The 16,396-nt window shown below is 36.9% G+C and overlaps 1 protein-coding gene and 1 long non-coding RNA gene across 7 annotated transcripts in view; one reads left to right on the top strand and one right to left on the bottom strand.

Moving 5' to 3' along the window:
• Positions 1–16,396, bottom strand: part of CDC42BPA (CDC42 binding protein kinase alpha) — a 153,725-nt gene that overhangs the window by 72,251 nt on the left and 65,078 nt on the right. For all 6 annotated transcript variants that reach the window (XM_084514987.1, XM_084514982.1, XM_084514986.1 and 3 more), the window contains exons 7-10: positions 4,426–4,519; positions 3,697–3,897; positions 2,875–3,123; positions 487–566 (exon numbers count right to left, since the gene is read on the bottom strand). In XM_084514987.1, coding sequence (XP_084371113.1) covers positions 487–566; positions 2,875–3,123; positions 3,697–3,897; positions 4,426–4,519 — 624 coding nt within the window. The remainder of the gene's footprint in view (positions 1–486; positions 567–2,874; positions 3,124–3,696; positions 3,898–4,425; positions 4,520–16,396) is intronic.
• LOC311435276 lies at positions 9,578–15,166 on the top strand. Its single transcript, XR_014692021.1, has 3 exons — positions 9,578–9,706; positions 10,699–10,759; positions 14,855–15,166. It is a non-coding gene; the product is annotated as an uncharacterized lncRNA (long non-coding RNA).

Raw genomic sequence — 16,396 nt, 5'->3', positions numbered from 1 at the left:
TAAGTAAATAATGATTAAGGAAGAGTACGTAGATTTTGTTGTTACTGTTTTACTTAGCAGTAGAGATGACCATGACAAATACCATGTTAATACAAAATATCAATTAAGAATATTTTTTTGTTGTTTCCATTCAAACTTACAAGAGTTTCAAAGGACTAGAAATAAAACAGTTTTTAAAGACTTATAGGCCAAGTTCTCTCTGGGTCCACATATCTGATCTTATCTTTGCCATAAGTGGTCAACTTCTTACACTGTCTGAAAACCACCATTTTCAACATAACACCCCTGAACACAGTTGGTGACCTTTAGATTGATGTAAATTTTACCTGCAGAAGGTTCACTGTTTTGGACATACAGCATTTTAGCTTATTCCCTGGTAATCTCCTCAGTATACCACATTCCTTTCTAATCTGTCTACTGTGGGTTTCAGAGAGAAACAGGATATTATGGAACTATCCTACTGACAATTTCAGAAATCTTACTTACCAGCTACTCGTATATGTGAAACCCACAAATGGTAAATGATGGCCAGAAAATGCAGTGTGTGATGGTGGAGGCATTGTCTCCTAGAAAAATAACACAACAGTTGAGCAAGTAATATCCCACTGGATTAGAAAAATAATAAAAAAAGAGTTTAACCATGTGTGAAATGTTAGTGACAATATCATATTAACTAGATTCTCAGTCATCCTTATGTACAGCTCAAATATGAAATGGCATCACCTAAATCTACCTATAATAGCTGGCAATATATAAAAATATAACACGCTGGCATAAAAATGTTTTTCTGATTAAACAGGCTATCACTGGAGGAAAGCGGAATATACTAAAGATTAAAAGACAATCGATTCCTTCCATTTTTCAAGAAGCTGTTAGCACACACAGTATTTTTCATTCCCTCTTTTACTCCTCTCTGCTCTTCAGTCAGCAGCGCTTTTGCCCATAGATTTACCCCTTTTCTGAGTAGGCTCTCTCTATTTTGAGGGAACAATAGTTAGACATTTTCTAGAAAAAAGTATTATAAGAGGGTTTTCTAACCTCATTAGTATTTTGAACATTTTTATCATCGTTGTTCCTTTTCTCTGCCAGACAAATCAACAAACTACAGACAACTACAAATCAAGACAAATCTTTGAGTTTCTCTTCAGGCTAAAACAACCCTGTTGCTACATTTCTGGAAATCTTATGAGTTCTAATATTCTTAAGTATATTGTTAAAAGTTTCCTGTTTAATCCCAAGATGCAAGGTTTATGTTGTTACACTACAGGTTGCCGCCCAGTCTGTCTTGCATAATGCCTGCTTACATAATGGTCATCAAAGGCAACCCCCTGTGAAGAAGCTTGTGACCCTGAAAGTGATAAAGCATTTGAAATAAAAGAAAATTTAATGCTTTTTTTTTTTTTTTTTTTCCCTGAAATCAAACAGAGAAAGAAGAAGAAATCCAAAATTACTTCTTTGGTGGTGACATCAACTATATTACTTCACAAATTTGACCTTAAAACCTAGCAGAAAAATGATCTTCATATCAAAAAAGGCCCCTAGACAGGAGAAGCTTAGACAGTGTGAATAAGGTACAAAAAGTAATCAAGTTTTACAAACACCTGCTACAGACAGAATCCATTTTTACCACCCAATCCTGACAGTTGTCCCTGGACAAAATAATATGCAAATGTATTGGAAGCTGGTATAAAAAAGTTGTAAGATAAAAATAGTTGTGAAGGGAAATGGGCAATACCAGATTCAAGTGGAAAACAACTGAGAATTAGGACTGCTTTACACACTGTAGCCACAGAATTTATTACTTTTCATATAGTTCAAGTTGAGAGTTTTTCCACCTCTTCCAGACATTTTGACATTCAGTATAAGAACTGATGAAAAAAACGTAAAAAATGCATGTTGTTCTTATGTAGCTAGACTGATTCGCCTGATCTGTCTGCTTGAAAGGTGTTCCATACCACATACCTCTACCACTGGATTTCATCTGGTTTTACTGTGCTGTTGGAGGAAGGGGAATGCAAACAACAGTCACATCCTGCCTATATCAAGTCATGTTGACTAAAGCTTATTTGTGGGTCCAGGAAGCTCAATGGAACTGAGAAGCATAAGCAGTTCAGAAAACAAAAGCAAAAGCAGTGCAAATGCTTCACCTCACATGCAAACAACAGATTTCTGCACCCTTCAATAAATAAAAATGCATTTCCAAAGAGATGACACAAGGCATTTCTCTGATGCTAGGATCCCTATCATCTGTCAAAGGTCCTGTTTAATAGCATAGAAAAACTAAGATTGTTAAAAATCATCAGCTGCAAGCTTTTTAGCAAAGGCAAAATTATTTATTTCTCACTAAGATTGCTCCTGAAAAAAACAGCTGTAACATTTTTCCTAAATTTTCTAAAGCTCAACTTAAGTCAGAAAAGAAGTTTGAAAAATTTTAGTCAGAATGAACTGAGATTTGGCAGAGATACAAGCAATTACTAATACAGCACTACAACTAAATGCATTATGCAAACTTAATACAAAAACCAACAATGTTCTATTAGAAATCGTGGCTTGCAGACTATCTACATATCAATATATTATTATTTATAAAACCTGGACATTAAGAAGTTGTCACTACAAATAAGTTATAGTGTGAGTAAAGCATGTGAAGTTACAATGACTGCACAATATTTAACAGAAATTATCCCTACAGATATATACTTGGAAGATCAGACTACAAGCTATGAATTTATGCCCCCCTGCAGGTTCTTCAAAGCTTCATTTATTTATTATTTGTGCAGAACATCATGAACACACAGAAATGAACTGCCATTTTGTCTTGTTGTAAAGTATAAAACAAAAACAGATTTGTCAAAATGTTAATTATATACTTACAGAATTTTTTAAGCAATCATCATCCACATCAAAGTTTGAGGTATCAGTGGGGCTGCTGACTTCTGGGATGTAAGGTGCGTCACAGTTTTTAATGTTATCCCAATCAATTCCAGCAAAAAATGGATGGTTCTTAAAGTCTTCTATCCCATTTTGCCCAAGTCGATGTTCTCTGCTACAAATGAGCCTTCGGATGAGGTCCTTTGCACTTTCAGAGACATCTGTCACTTGAGCAGGAAACTGAAACCTCTCCTTAAAAATTAAGATAAGAGCAAACAGTTTGTTACCACCAGAAAGTTGGAGAAATCACTCTTCTGAGTGAAAACTATTATGTAGAAAAACAAATGTGCAAATACGCATGTTCTTAAATTTACATAGTAAGGTTTCTAGGAAAAAGACTTCTGACAAAAGATAGAACCTATTAAAAATGTATCTCCTAGATTTTCTTATTTGAATTTCTCTTAAACTGTAGGATTCTGCACAAGTGGAAGAACACTTAAGAATCTGCTGTATAGGCCAACCAGTAGAACCAACAGAAGAAAGTAACACAAAAGGAGCAATACAACGTATCCAAGACTTGTTCCATAGAGCAAACTAGCAGCCATGTTTCCAAATCCACATTTTAGCTTTGAACTGCTTTATCCCAAAGCAAAGCCATCTGCAATCCATAACCATAAACTCTATACGGAAACATACTTTATGTTCTACATTTATAAACATTGACATAATCATTACATAAAACCTCATTTTTAAATACACCTCCAAGTTACTCTATTGCTTATTAAAATTAGCTGAGAGAGAGACAGAAAGAGAAAATGCACTAACTTTGTGGTTCATTATTTTCCCATAGGTCTCCACCAAGGACTCAGCATAAAAGGGTGTTTCTCCATAAAGCATTTCATACATGCAAACGCCCAGGGACCACCAGTCACACTCAGGCCCATACTTCCCTTTTCCATCTTCCATGGCCTGTAAGATTTCTGGAGAGATGTAGTCTGGCGTTCCAACGGCCACTGAAGATTGGACCTGTAGAAGTTACATTTGCAGGACTAAAATCAACTTCCATCATTACAGACACTGCAGCTTGTGGCACTGTGCATGTATATAAACTTAGCCTAGTTTAACCTAAACACAAAAAAAAGCTTCTAAATTTATAAAAGAACACTTAAGTATCCAAGTTACTTCATTAATAGGCATTCCAATGACATTTTTTGATAAACTCTTATGAATATTTAATAAAAGAGAAAGAGAAACTGCCAAAGGTTAGTCTAGAGTTGTTATTGATTAATTAGGTTTTAGGGCACATATCACGCCCTGGAGTGTTATATTTGAGAGAATATATATGATTACATATATTAACCAAAGCATTTTATGAACAGTAAGTCCAGACAGCATGCAGTAGTATTTTGAACTCAGGCTAGTTACATACCAATACCATTGCAATTCCATTTCATTTGACATAAGGCACCTTTTCTCTTTATTAACATATATTTTAGTGGCTAGCAAGGGACTGAGGAAAACGTGTTTATGAATATATCATTCTTTCTAATTTACCGTTCCATCTTCCATCAGTTTCAGACAAGAACCAAAATCTGCTAATCGAATATGTCCATTCATATCCATCAAAATGTTGTCTGGTTTAATATCCCTGCAAATGAAAAAAAAACATTTCAGAATTAGTCCCCAAATGTATTGCATAACACATAGTCCAATCATTAACTCTGCAACACTCTTTATCATTGGAAAACATTAAAGATCAGTAGATGGGACGCTATCACAAATCACATAACAAAATGTATACCAAGGGACATTTCATGACAGGGGCTGTACATCAAATCATACAATGCATATTGATTTTAGTAAGAATTGTGCAGTCAAACTCTTCTCACAGGTAGGTAGGAAAGGCAACTTTATTAGCTCTGAACTACAAGCATACAAAACTTTAAATCATCTGAAGAATTTTAGCGAAGTGCTCTGAAGTGAAAGATGAACACAAACACTGAAGACATAAAATGATCTCTAAGTTTTACTGTAGAACTGTAAGTTTTACTAGAGTGTTAATGAAACACTAAAATAACTAACAGATTATTAAAATTAATGTCTTTCTTCAGCATTTTTCTCTCAAATCTCAGCCCACTACGTACGTCTGTCATGCTGCTGAAATAGACCAACAAAGCCATTGTACAAACTGCTGCAGCTCTGCTTGGCCAAAATCTGCATCTGTCCCACTCAGGTCATGATACAAATGGAAAAATCCCTTCTAAACAGGCATCATAACAAACACTCCTTATTTTGCAAAATTGATGTTGTGTTTGTTTGTTTTTTTTTGTCTCCTGTTTTACAGATACCCAAGTATACTGAAATATAGATAAAGTATAGCAGAGTAGAGGGGGAGAATCACCTCCCTTGACCTGCTGGCCAAGCTTCTTTTGATGCCACACAGGATACAATTGGCTTTCTGGGCTGCAAGTGCACCCTGCCAGCTCATGTTTTTTGTTCTAAACGTTGCTTATTGTGAATTTATAATGGCAAAATTAGAAAGCCACCTTGAGTGGCATTACGGAAGCAACTGTGCAAAGCTCTCACCCTGTTACACCCAGTTATACACTGTTATACGCAGTCACTGATAACTAATAGAGTACCATCACGTCGTTTTGACACAAGAGTATTTTGTGAATTAGGGTTATCATGTATCAGTAAAGCCATCGGTTTTGTATCAGGCTTTTACTCCAATAAATATTTTCACATGGATATATATATGCAATAATTCACATGTTGCACCTGGCTTTATAAACAACCTTTTATAAACATCCATTTACTGCAACTAACTTCAATCCTGATTCACTCACAACTTTAAAAAATTAATTCACAAAAGCAGAAACATTATTACAATTTACTTTTTTTTTTTTTTTTCCCCAGGTCTTTTCAAAGCAGTATTTGTATTTTAACTAAAATTGGCACAGGCACCTGACCACCCATGGTTTAAATGCAGCTGGCTTACCACAAAACCCTGTTTACTCCCGAAGCTGCAATCCTCCCATTCTTCAGGCCCACTGCTGACCCAGTCACCAGAAGTGACAGCAGCAAAAGCCAAAGAAAAGTGAGAAGCAGAGCTAGAACCTGCCAGCAGATCCCAGGTACCAACCGATGTGCAATTCTGCAGCTCTCCAGGGTCCCTGGGGTCACAGCAGTGACAGCACGGCTACTGATTTAATGCCTAACAGCTTGTATCTTGTGACTTGAACAACAGATATTACAGAGCACGAAGAGCAGTGCTGGTATTGCCTCCAGGGCACTCAATCTCTTCATTTTAAGTATAGATAATATTGCTGGTATCTCAGATTCCCCGTGTAACCAGCCTGACTCTCATGCAAGCAAAGCCACACCATTAACTTGAATGACACTCAGAAATCAGTTTCTGTTCTACTGTATCTTGGGAACCAAACAGATTGGCACACAAACCTTAGAAGGCCTTACAGCATAAAAACACAAGGTAAAAGTTCAATTTCAAAACTCAAAGTGGCCCACGTTGAAAATAAATTTTAGCTGCCTTACAAAAATGTAGAAATGTTTATAAAATAACAACGAAACTCTATGTGAAATTAAACTTTTTGCATCACGTGACATAGCATAATGAAGACATTTCATTACAAAGCAAATCATAAAAATTCACCAATCCCATTCTCTGAATAACATTCTCCCTCTTGAATTTTGCTGACTCGGAATACGCCAAAGAATTGCAACCTGCAGACTGCAGAAATAGTTGTATTTATTTTACAGTGACCCACCAAAACCATGTTCCTAACTGAAAACAAACACATGCTATGGAGGCCTCTGGAAATGTAACTTCAGTATAAAACACTTTGTAAAAGCATGCAAGTTCCTCTTAGAAGCTGGCCCTAGTTCAAGCTAAACAAAAACATGAGTCACCTCGAGACTCCATTTTTCCATGTTTTATCTTTCAGTATGTTCCTAAGAGAAATAAGAAGAATAATTAGTATAATAAAACCAAACTGACCTCCTCCACCCCGTCTCACAAAATAGCAGAAAACATGAAAAAGCTCACTCTGTTTTCTGCACTATGCTAAAACAGAACTGCAAACCTTGAAAGCACTCAGAGGAACAAGTACTTCTTGCACAGTGAAGCTTGTGAGGCTCAGAAATAACTTTACATGAGGAATTTTTACAGTTAAGGAAAAAGAAGCCAACTTCATGTATGTTATGGGGAAAAATAATGTCATAAACCTCGCATCTCTGCTGAGCACTTTTTAGATTCCATTAAAATTAAGAGCTTTACTCCAGGTTTTTGTTTTGAAGAAGTTTACTCCTTTGGTGATCAGAACTGATTTTTCTTCTCTTCTAAACACAGCATGGTCTTCCCCAAATTCCTTGGCTCATCCCAGTTCCCTTGGTGTATGCACTGGACCCCTGCTTCCATCTCAGCTGTAATTCTATTCCTATCACCTCCAAAGCTCACCTCAGAAATTGAGATGTCCAATCTTCCACAGCCCATCAAACCCGTATCACCTCCATTCTGATTTCATTCTTTCACTATCAGCTTCTTCTCTTTAATCCTAGTTTCCCTGCCTGTACATATGTAAACTTTTTTCTCCTAAGTTCTCAGCAGCCAGTATTTCCCCACGGTCACTTCCCAGATTCCACTCCCACTCCCACTGGTTTCTTATTCCTCCAGTCCATACTTCCTCTGTCCTCTTGCTTCATTAACCTTTTGTTCTGCTACAGAGAAATATTCTCCGGTACTGCAAGGTAGAGCACTATTATCAGAGTATCCACGCTGTCTCTAGAGTACTATTTACCATCATCTCCTGAAACTGCAGTGAAAGTCCCTTCGTTCTCAGAGCTCTGAAACAGAGCAAACCTGCAGAAGAAAACTGCAAGGAACATAGGAGGCAATGGGTACAGGCTGTTAGAGACACACCCAGCACAAAGCAAATCTGTTTTGAACTGAACAAGTTCTTTGCAAAGTACACCACAGTGTATTAACGGGGCATGGGTACCCACCATACCCAAAGAAGTACAAACCTTCCTTATATTGATTTCTACTCAGTACTGTCACCAGAGGTGGTGATCTAAGCACAGACTGCTGTTCTGTTTTTTTGTTTGTTTGTATGAGTGACATACCAGCCTCACAGGACCCAGAAGTCTCAAGCAAAGAAACTTCTTAAAACACACATTTGGCCATTTAAACAATGACAGAGGACAGCCATGGGAATGACTTCTATTTCTTTCAGTTGCTTTAGCCTTGATTATAGGGGAAAATCAGTACTCAACAGCAGATTGGACGAAGTGATGCAATTCGTATTTGTATTTTGCAGACTTTATTATTTGCTCCTGTTCAGCTGAGGAATGCCACAAGAACAACCAGTTTGTGTGACGCTGGCAACTTCACTTGTGCAGAAAACAGAAGCGTGAAGGCTTCTAACAAAAACTGAAAAAATATTTAAAGAATCATTTTTCAAAATTCAGAATACTTCTTAGTTTAATGTGGGGAGCTGTTCATGCTTCAGATTGGCTTGTTTATCCAGATCACTTCACTCAACTCTCTTTAAAATAAGTTTACCTTCTTAAGCCATAGTTAAAACCCAAACATTTTACATACAAACTGTGTTAATATAAACAAAATTCTGCAAAGAGAGTACAGCAGACATTTGGATTATTGCCATATATTTTGATTTCTCTGTTAATGAGCCAGAGTAGAATTTCATTTGTTCAGTAAGACTCGAGAAAAAGTATTCCCTCTGAGACATCCTAAACCCATGCATAGCACATTCCAGTTGCAAAACAAATACTTGTGAATCATTTTTTTTTTCATGGATTAATTCCTGATACCGAATGAAACTTTACAAATTGTGAGGTCTTGCATATTGAAATTTGGGCTAGCTGATCTCCTGAAGTTCCTTGAATTACAAAACATGAACTATCTGATGATTTTATGATTTCAAAGTGTACCTGTTCCTGAGGTTCATCTACATCATTCTTTGCATCACTGAATCGATGTTATTCAGTTATTTGCAAGACAACAAGCAGTTCTGCAGGTCTACAGCACAGGAAGCAGTGATTCCAGAAGAATCGTGACTTAATTCAAACTAGACACCAGGAAAAATTTCTTTACCATGAAGGTGGTCAACACTGAAACAGGCATCCTAGCAAAGTGGATAATGACCTCAGTAAGGTGCTTTAGCTCTCAGTTAGCCCTGAAGAGGTCAGGCAGTTGGGTTAGACGATCTTTGAATGACCCTTCCAACGGAACTATTCTACTCTGATATTTTTTTCTTGGGCAATCTCATGGAGGCAGGGGAAGAGATAAATAGAAAGGAAGACACTTCTTTCTTCCCTGTGAGGGTGACAGAGCACTGGGACAGGTTGCCCAGAGAGGCTGTGGAGTCTCCTTCTCTGGAGATATTCCAAACCTGCCTGGATGCCATCCTGTGCGATGTGCTGCAGGTGACCCTGCTTGGCAGGGGGGTTGGACTGGGTGATCTTCAGAGGTCCCTGCCAACCTGTGGCTCTGTGATATGTCACCATTGGACTACGCGTTTCAGGTATTAATAGACTGTCCTCACAAACACAGCTGAGATTTTCAAAAAGCGGCAGAACTGAAATGACAGTAGAGGTTCATAGGGTTCTAGATTCAACAACTGCAATGTCAGCTGAGCCTGAAGAAAGAAATGCACCTGTCTGAAATCAAAGGAGCAATTTAATAGCAGAGCTACCAGTTTGTTTTAGTCCCATGGATAAGAAAGTGATAATTTGGAGAACATCACTCTTTCAGACAGGTCACACACCCCAAGACATGCTGACCTTGAGAAACAAAGTGAGTAAGTTATATTAAATTATTTTTCATATGAACAGCATTTTGTTAATACTATCACCAGTGCCAATTAAAATACCATCAGATGAAAAAAATAAATTAGTTCCTGGACTAACTGCTGGCAGAGAAAGACTGATGCAGACAACTTAATACTAATTGAGGATATCACAGTATATTATTTACTCATTAAACGTACAAGAGGATTCCCCAAAGGCATAAGCAAAAAAAGTTAAAAGCAGACATCAATGGTTATAATTATCCACTCTTACAAATAGAAACATCATTGTTTGCCAAGTTACCTCCTCAAAAAAAAAAAAAAAGGAATATAACCAAGATCTTGTCAGAATGCCTGGACTTTTTATCCAAAACTCCTTGAAAACACAGGGCTACCCATAGTCAGAACATAAGTTCTGCAGTTTATTTCACTCCCTTCTGTAGTTTCAGGAAGATTTTTCTTCCACACACCTCCTCTTCTCACACAGAAATACTGCAACCACGATAACAAAAAAGGAAAACATTTGGTTTTGGCAGCATCCCAATGAAATGAGAAAATTTGGCGTCTGTAAAGTTTTTGTGAAGGTATTCAGCAATGCCATACTGACAGCCTGCTTTAGATATGCAGAGTGAAACAGCTGGTGACCTGCCATCAAGAACCCTAGTCAATTAATTGCTTCATTTTTTTTTTTTTTTTTCAGTCAAATCTACAGGCAGTAATGTCCAGGAGCTTATTTCTTTCATCTATTACTCTCTGCCAGATTATATCAAAGTTGCCATATTCTACCAACGAAATTTTATCCAAATTCTAGTGAGCAAAACTAGAAATATGTTCCACCTGGCAATGTGAACTGAGACAAATTAGATTGAACTGCTGGCAGTTATTCTTTAGTAATCTCAGTAAGATTGCACAAGAGAACAGCCTAAGAAAACTGGAATATGTTGTACCTCATTAACCATTCCTCTTATCAAGACTCCGTGGTGTGCCTTCTCCTAAACAGATACCCCTCCAGCTTTGGGTGGAATCCTGAATGTTATTATTTCTATTGAATTCAAAATAATGTAAGTAATTTTGATCACAACCTTATTGTTTACATAGCACTCAAACAGCTGTATCATGTTTTTTATAGTAAACTAAACCTGCTTCCTGTAAAGCTGACAAACTAAACCTGGGAATTTAAAAAGATGTAGTAGCCACGCACATCACCTTGAAAACTATAGGAATAGTCAGATTAAACGCTTTAAGATTTAAGTCTTAATAAGCAAAGAAAGTACATGAAAAAAGAAGAAGAAATGCTATAAACAATCTTATTTTGAACTTGCAATAATGTGGTTCAGGCTTTGTGTTTTTTTCTTAAGCAGTATCTTAATACTGTAAAATGCCTTTGTTTTCTCATTAAGTTTTGATAATAAGTAATTATGTATGCATTGTTCCAGGAACATCCAGTAATTTACCTCTGCTAAAGGAATCTCACCACTCTCAGCGGGAGATGATTCAGCCCAATCTCATTAAAGTCAGTGGACAGACTCCCATCAATTACTAGGACAGCTGAACTAAACCGATATGATAGAAGTTTATATCTGACATACAGCCATACTTACCGATCAGTGTGTGCAGTTTTACATTTATACTGCTGCACACCCTAACCAACATTTATTCTTAGTAATATTACAAAACTAAATGATAGACAATGTAGAAATTAAAGTTACATGTACTAGATGCAGAACGTTCACTAGCAAAAAAACTTAATTGACAACACATGTGAAGAAATTGTACAAGCATGCCTACTTCAGCAACTCATGGTTTCATCAACCATCACAGACAGAATCAGGTACTGAACCCGAACTTACTTAGTTTCAGAGTATGTTTTGTGACAAAGAATATTTTTCAAATCTCTAAACCACCTTGAGAGAAATTACCTTACTTTTGGTGAGCACAGAGGTTGCTGCTTTCCTCTTTTACTGCAAAGAATTTGCACCCCAGACTTGAAGTGTAACAAACAAAAAGAAGGCAGATTGCTATCCACACTGAGCGTGGGCAGCACAAGTAGTATTTCAATGAAAGATCCTTAGATTAGACATTAGGAAACACTTTCATAATAATGACAATACCACACTGTAACAAATTGATTAGGGAAGTTTCACCATATCCATCACAGTATTTTTTTTAAGAACTGGTTAGACAAATATCTACCAAGAGTGGTTTTGCTATAGCTTCATCTTGCCTTGCAGCAGAGGAAAAGTATCAGACTGACCTCTCAAAGTAACCTCCCAGGCCTTTTCTCTACAGATCTACATTGCTCCAAGTTCTGCCACTCTGACAAGTCTTCTGGATGCAGTATTTACTTTATTGTGTTTATTCAGTATATACCTCATTGTATCCATTACCCTTTATGAATTTCAAATGCTAATAAAGGAAATAATAACAAACAACAGGGAATGAGTACATCAGCCAACAAATATAGATCTTGAGTTTGTTCAGGCACTGATACTCATTCCTAAATGCTTGAACTGAGTGGAGTTACTGGCATATAAATATATGCTCCACCACATAGCATTACAATGTCCTAACATTTTTAACCTAGAAAAAAATATCTCCCTGTGACCTTTATATATATGCATTTGCTTTGAAATAACGCAAATCTCAAAAATGATAACAGCTCTAAAATATAGATAATTGTTTTGAAAAGCTGCCTCTATCAAACTGTTTTTCTTCTTCTCAGAAAGAAAAAGTCATTTGAAATATTCTTTTTGATTAGTACTTGGCAGCTACATACTTCCCGTAGTACTATCATCCAAAATGCTAAGCAGCTATCGGAACCAGATACCCAGGGAGAAAACTCACATCCAGTTAGGCACCCTAGTCAAGTATTTTGAAGAGGTGTCAGGGTAAAGTCACCTGCATGTCTATTATTTCTATTTCTTGTCAGCTTTATAAACTAAAGCAAGAAAGACGGTAGGTCATTTTAGAAACATTTTCAATTTAGTACCTTACAATGCTGATTTACAGATGTTGTTTTAAACATCTATGAAACAAAACTGTAAGAGTCATAGGCATTAGCAGAATGCCAATTCCTTATGGCAGACAAGCAAGGGCCCAACAGGAACTGATATCCAATGCATCCTGAAACCGACCAAACTTCATACAAAAGAACACAGAAGCCAAGAAACTTCCTAAAAGTTGTGTGGTTGATCAAAAAACTTGTTGGGGTTAAAACACATATAGAATTTAATGTTTACTTCATTGATCTTGTAAATAATAGTGTTGTTAAGTAGTAACTCATGCATAAAAACACGAGAGCTTTGCACTGTAATTTTCAGGGAATTGTAATAGTTTAAAATAGCTTTTTCTGAGGATCTTTCAGGATGCAGAAAATTCCAGGCACAAGCACAGGAGTTCTGAAAGATGTGCAAACAAAACATGGAAGAAAAAACAAGACTTTCATTTTTTTTAAATCACCAAGATACTAAATATTCAACCATAGCAAGACATGTACTTCCCAGTTCTAGTGGCTCAAGATACTTTATCCTCAGTTTTAGCATCTTTAGCCTCAGTTTTAGTAACTTGAGCATTTTTGCACTGGAAATTCCAATTCATAAAACAAATATTGGCAAAGCATTTCTCTCTCTCTAAATTCTGCAAGGATATGACAGGTAAAAAGACAAAATTGTTTTGATCATGTCTTAACATTTAATAGTAGACAAGCTTATAGAAGTAGTTCAAATGAAAAACTTCCTTTTGCTGCTCCAAAGCCTAACAAACACACAGCCCCTTCTTATCGCAGAATGCTCAGCAACCAAGGTCAGTCTTTGACACTGATGACACTGTGAAGATAAATGCTGGCAAGACTGGCCTCAAGCCATTAGATAATACCAAAGGAGTTGCCTTCCATACCACTGCTCTTTTGCACATACTTTCTCTGCGGAAGAATTGTACCACAGGGGACTCATCTCCTCATACTTCAGCTCAGGAGTCTGCAGCTGCAGCAGGGCAGAGCTCCCAGGTCTCCCTTTTGCATCTCAGAAGTAAGCACCAGCACTACTGCTCTGTTACCCCAAAACAAGGGTCTTTATTTAACACAGGCATTTCAGGAAGACTCGACACTTGGTACCAGACCACATTAAGGGATCAGCTAGCTGCTTTATTCTGTTGAAACATAGCATCGTCATATTGTTAGTCTCTGGCATCAGCTACAGCCACAGCTTCCCCCAATATCTCTTGTTTTTCTTAATGGAGGACTCTGTCCTTAACCTGGCAAACAGTTAACCCTATTGAGACTCACTGAGTCAACTTAATGAGCAAAGGAAAACAAGAAAAGCTCTTTGTTTTTTGTTTGTTAAAAAACAAAACAAAACAAAACAACAACAAAAAAACAACAGTAGCAATGTAAAACTTAGAGTGAGGTAATAAAATAGGTGGAGTTTGTTGAAAATGCAAACTAGGCACTATTCTGGCCTGGACTACTTATCTGAACCTTGTATTCAAGTGCATGGCCTACATTTCTCACCCAAAATAACACACTCCTTAGTTAAACTGCCCATAATTTTTTTCTGTAACTATATGTGTCCTATTTATTATTATTATAAACAAGCTTAGGAATAGCCAGGCAACAGAACCGCGTACATAAATACATCCAATAAGAAAAGGATTTACGTCAGGTTTGTTCGCTTATTGATGGTTTTGCAGAACCCACTTCCCAGCAGGAGGTTGCAAAGTGGGTGTTTAAATCATACCTTTGTGTAACTAAACAACTTTGCCTATGATGAAAATGCAACAACAACTTGAAATCGAGGAAAAAGTGATGGGAGGGAGCAGACTGGCGTCTAGCATGCCGCCTCCAGGTGCGGGGCCCTGAAGAAAAAAGCTCTTTAAAATGGGCTGTGAACCACAAGTTTTGCCACAGTGGGCTACATACTATTTGCGAAGGAGAAGCTAGAAACCTTGAATTTACACAGCATTTAGAAAACAAAACAAACGAAGGTTTTATTTCTCCATCTCTAACTGTTGTTCTTCCAGTTTTCTAATAAACTACTACTACACGCAGTGGAGTACCTAGCTGAGGGCACTCAGGATTTTTGCATCTCTAATCTGCCCAGCTGTCACAATGCTTTTTTTGGATCTAATCATTCTGCTAATAGTTTCACATTCCTCAACAGAAACTGCACACCAGTGACATTCGTCAGAGAGGAGGACCATTTGAGTCAACACTTGAGAGAATGATGCCCTTCACCTTTGAATCCAAAGCTGCATGGATATGGAGGTGTAACACTGGTCATTTAATAGAGAAATAACTATCACACCAAGCATATTCAATAATATTTAACACAGCTTGCTCTTTTGGTGACAGTCTATTAGGTGGATACTTAAACATACTTAGTAAATACAAGCTGCTTTGCATGAATGGATAGAAAGAATTTTCATTGACCACCAAACTTAAAATATTAAGGTTTATTCCCTTAAGATTTCAATGCAATTGCAATGGAATACTAAGCAGCTTGCTTGGATTCTGTGAGCTTCAGTTGACAGAGCTATTTCTGAGTTGCTGAACCATATCCTTTTGTATCATTCTACACTTTTCTTCCAAAATGGAGGAATAAAAATAAAACTACAATTTAAAAATATCTGGAAAAGACTGTATTTTTTCCACATTTTGCCATCTCCATTTTATTGAATTCCATTTTGGCTCCTAAGAACGTAAGTAAACAGATTAAGAACTCCGCAACCACAGCCAAGCAGCATATTCTAAAGATTAAAAAATTAAAGTCTGCTAAGTAAGGCTAATTCATGTCAAAGCTTTTAGATTTCTAATAGTATCATGAGTTACTGGAGGGTAAAGGAGTAGAAGAAGTAAGCTCCTTAAGAATGTTATGTCCATCTGTGAGTGCCATCTGTCAAAGACATCCTGAAAGGGGAGGCTGCAGAGGAATCCAGAATATCCCCAGCTGTTATACTGCAAATTACTACCTATGCTAGACTATGTTGATACATATTTCTAGGCAGATAAATGCTTTCTTTCCTTTTGATGCTCATTTTGGATTCATGATCTCTGTTCTCTGCATTTCAGTACGAGCACACATCATCTCTGAATCATCTGATCATATTAAATAATTCTAAGAATAAACCAGACAACCGAAACTCAGGACGTTATTGTTTTTCACAATGACACTCCAAAAACATTTTTCATGTATTTTTAAAAATGCACTGATGATACTAAGAAAGTAATTAACTGAAGAAATCTCACTCGAAAGCTGTTAGGACAATATAACAATTTTTAATATAGATCTTTATAAATACGTATCTGTATCGAGAAATATGTGGTGGCTTTGTTTTTATTTTTAATTATCACAGATACCTGTAAGTACCCGGAGCTGAAGCAAGCTGCTAGCTGCAAATCACTAGAAAATTTCTGGAACTGATAAGAAACAAAATACCTGCTGGGTCCATACTGCATCCCACAGCAAACCAAAAGTTTTTCTATCTTCCTCCAGGAATAAACACACAGGTATAAATACATCAAGAATTATGGAAAATGGGGTAAAGGGAGGTCTGTACAGAAATGAGTTTTGAGATCACCGAATGCCTTTCATTTTCCCAAAGGAAGAATATACAGCCTTAATATAAGGTTGATCTGATCCCTCTCCTCTCCATTTACTTGATCAGCAATAAAAATTGCAATGAAGCTATAAAAACATATTAAA

The sequence above is a fragment of the Aythya ferina genome (genome assembly GCF_964211825.1).
Source record: "Aythya ferina genome assembly, chromosome: 3".
In the NCBI taxonomy this organism is placed as follows: Eukaryota; Metazoa; Chordata; class Aves; order Anseriformes; family Anatidae; genus Aythya; species Aythya ferina.
The sequence above is the reverse complement of the archived record's forward strand: the minus strand, read 5'-3'. Positions and strand labels throughout refer to the sequence as shown.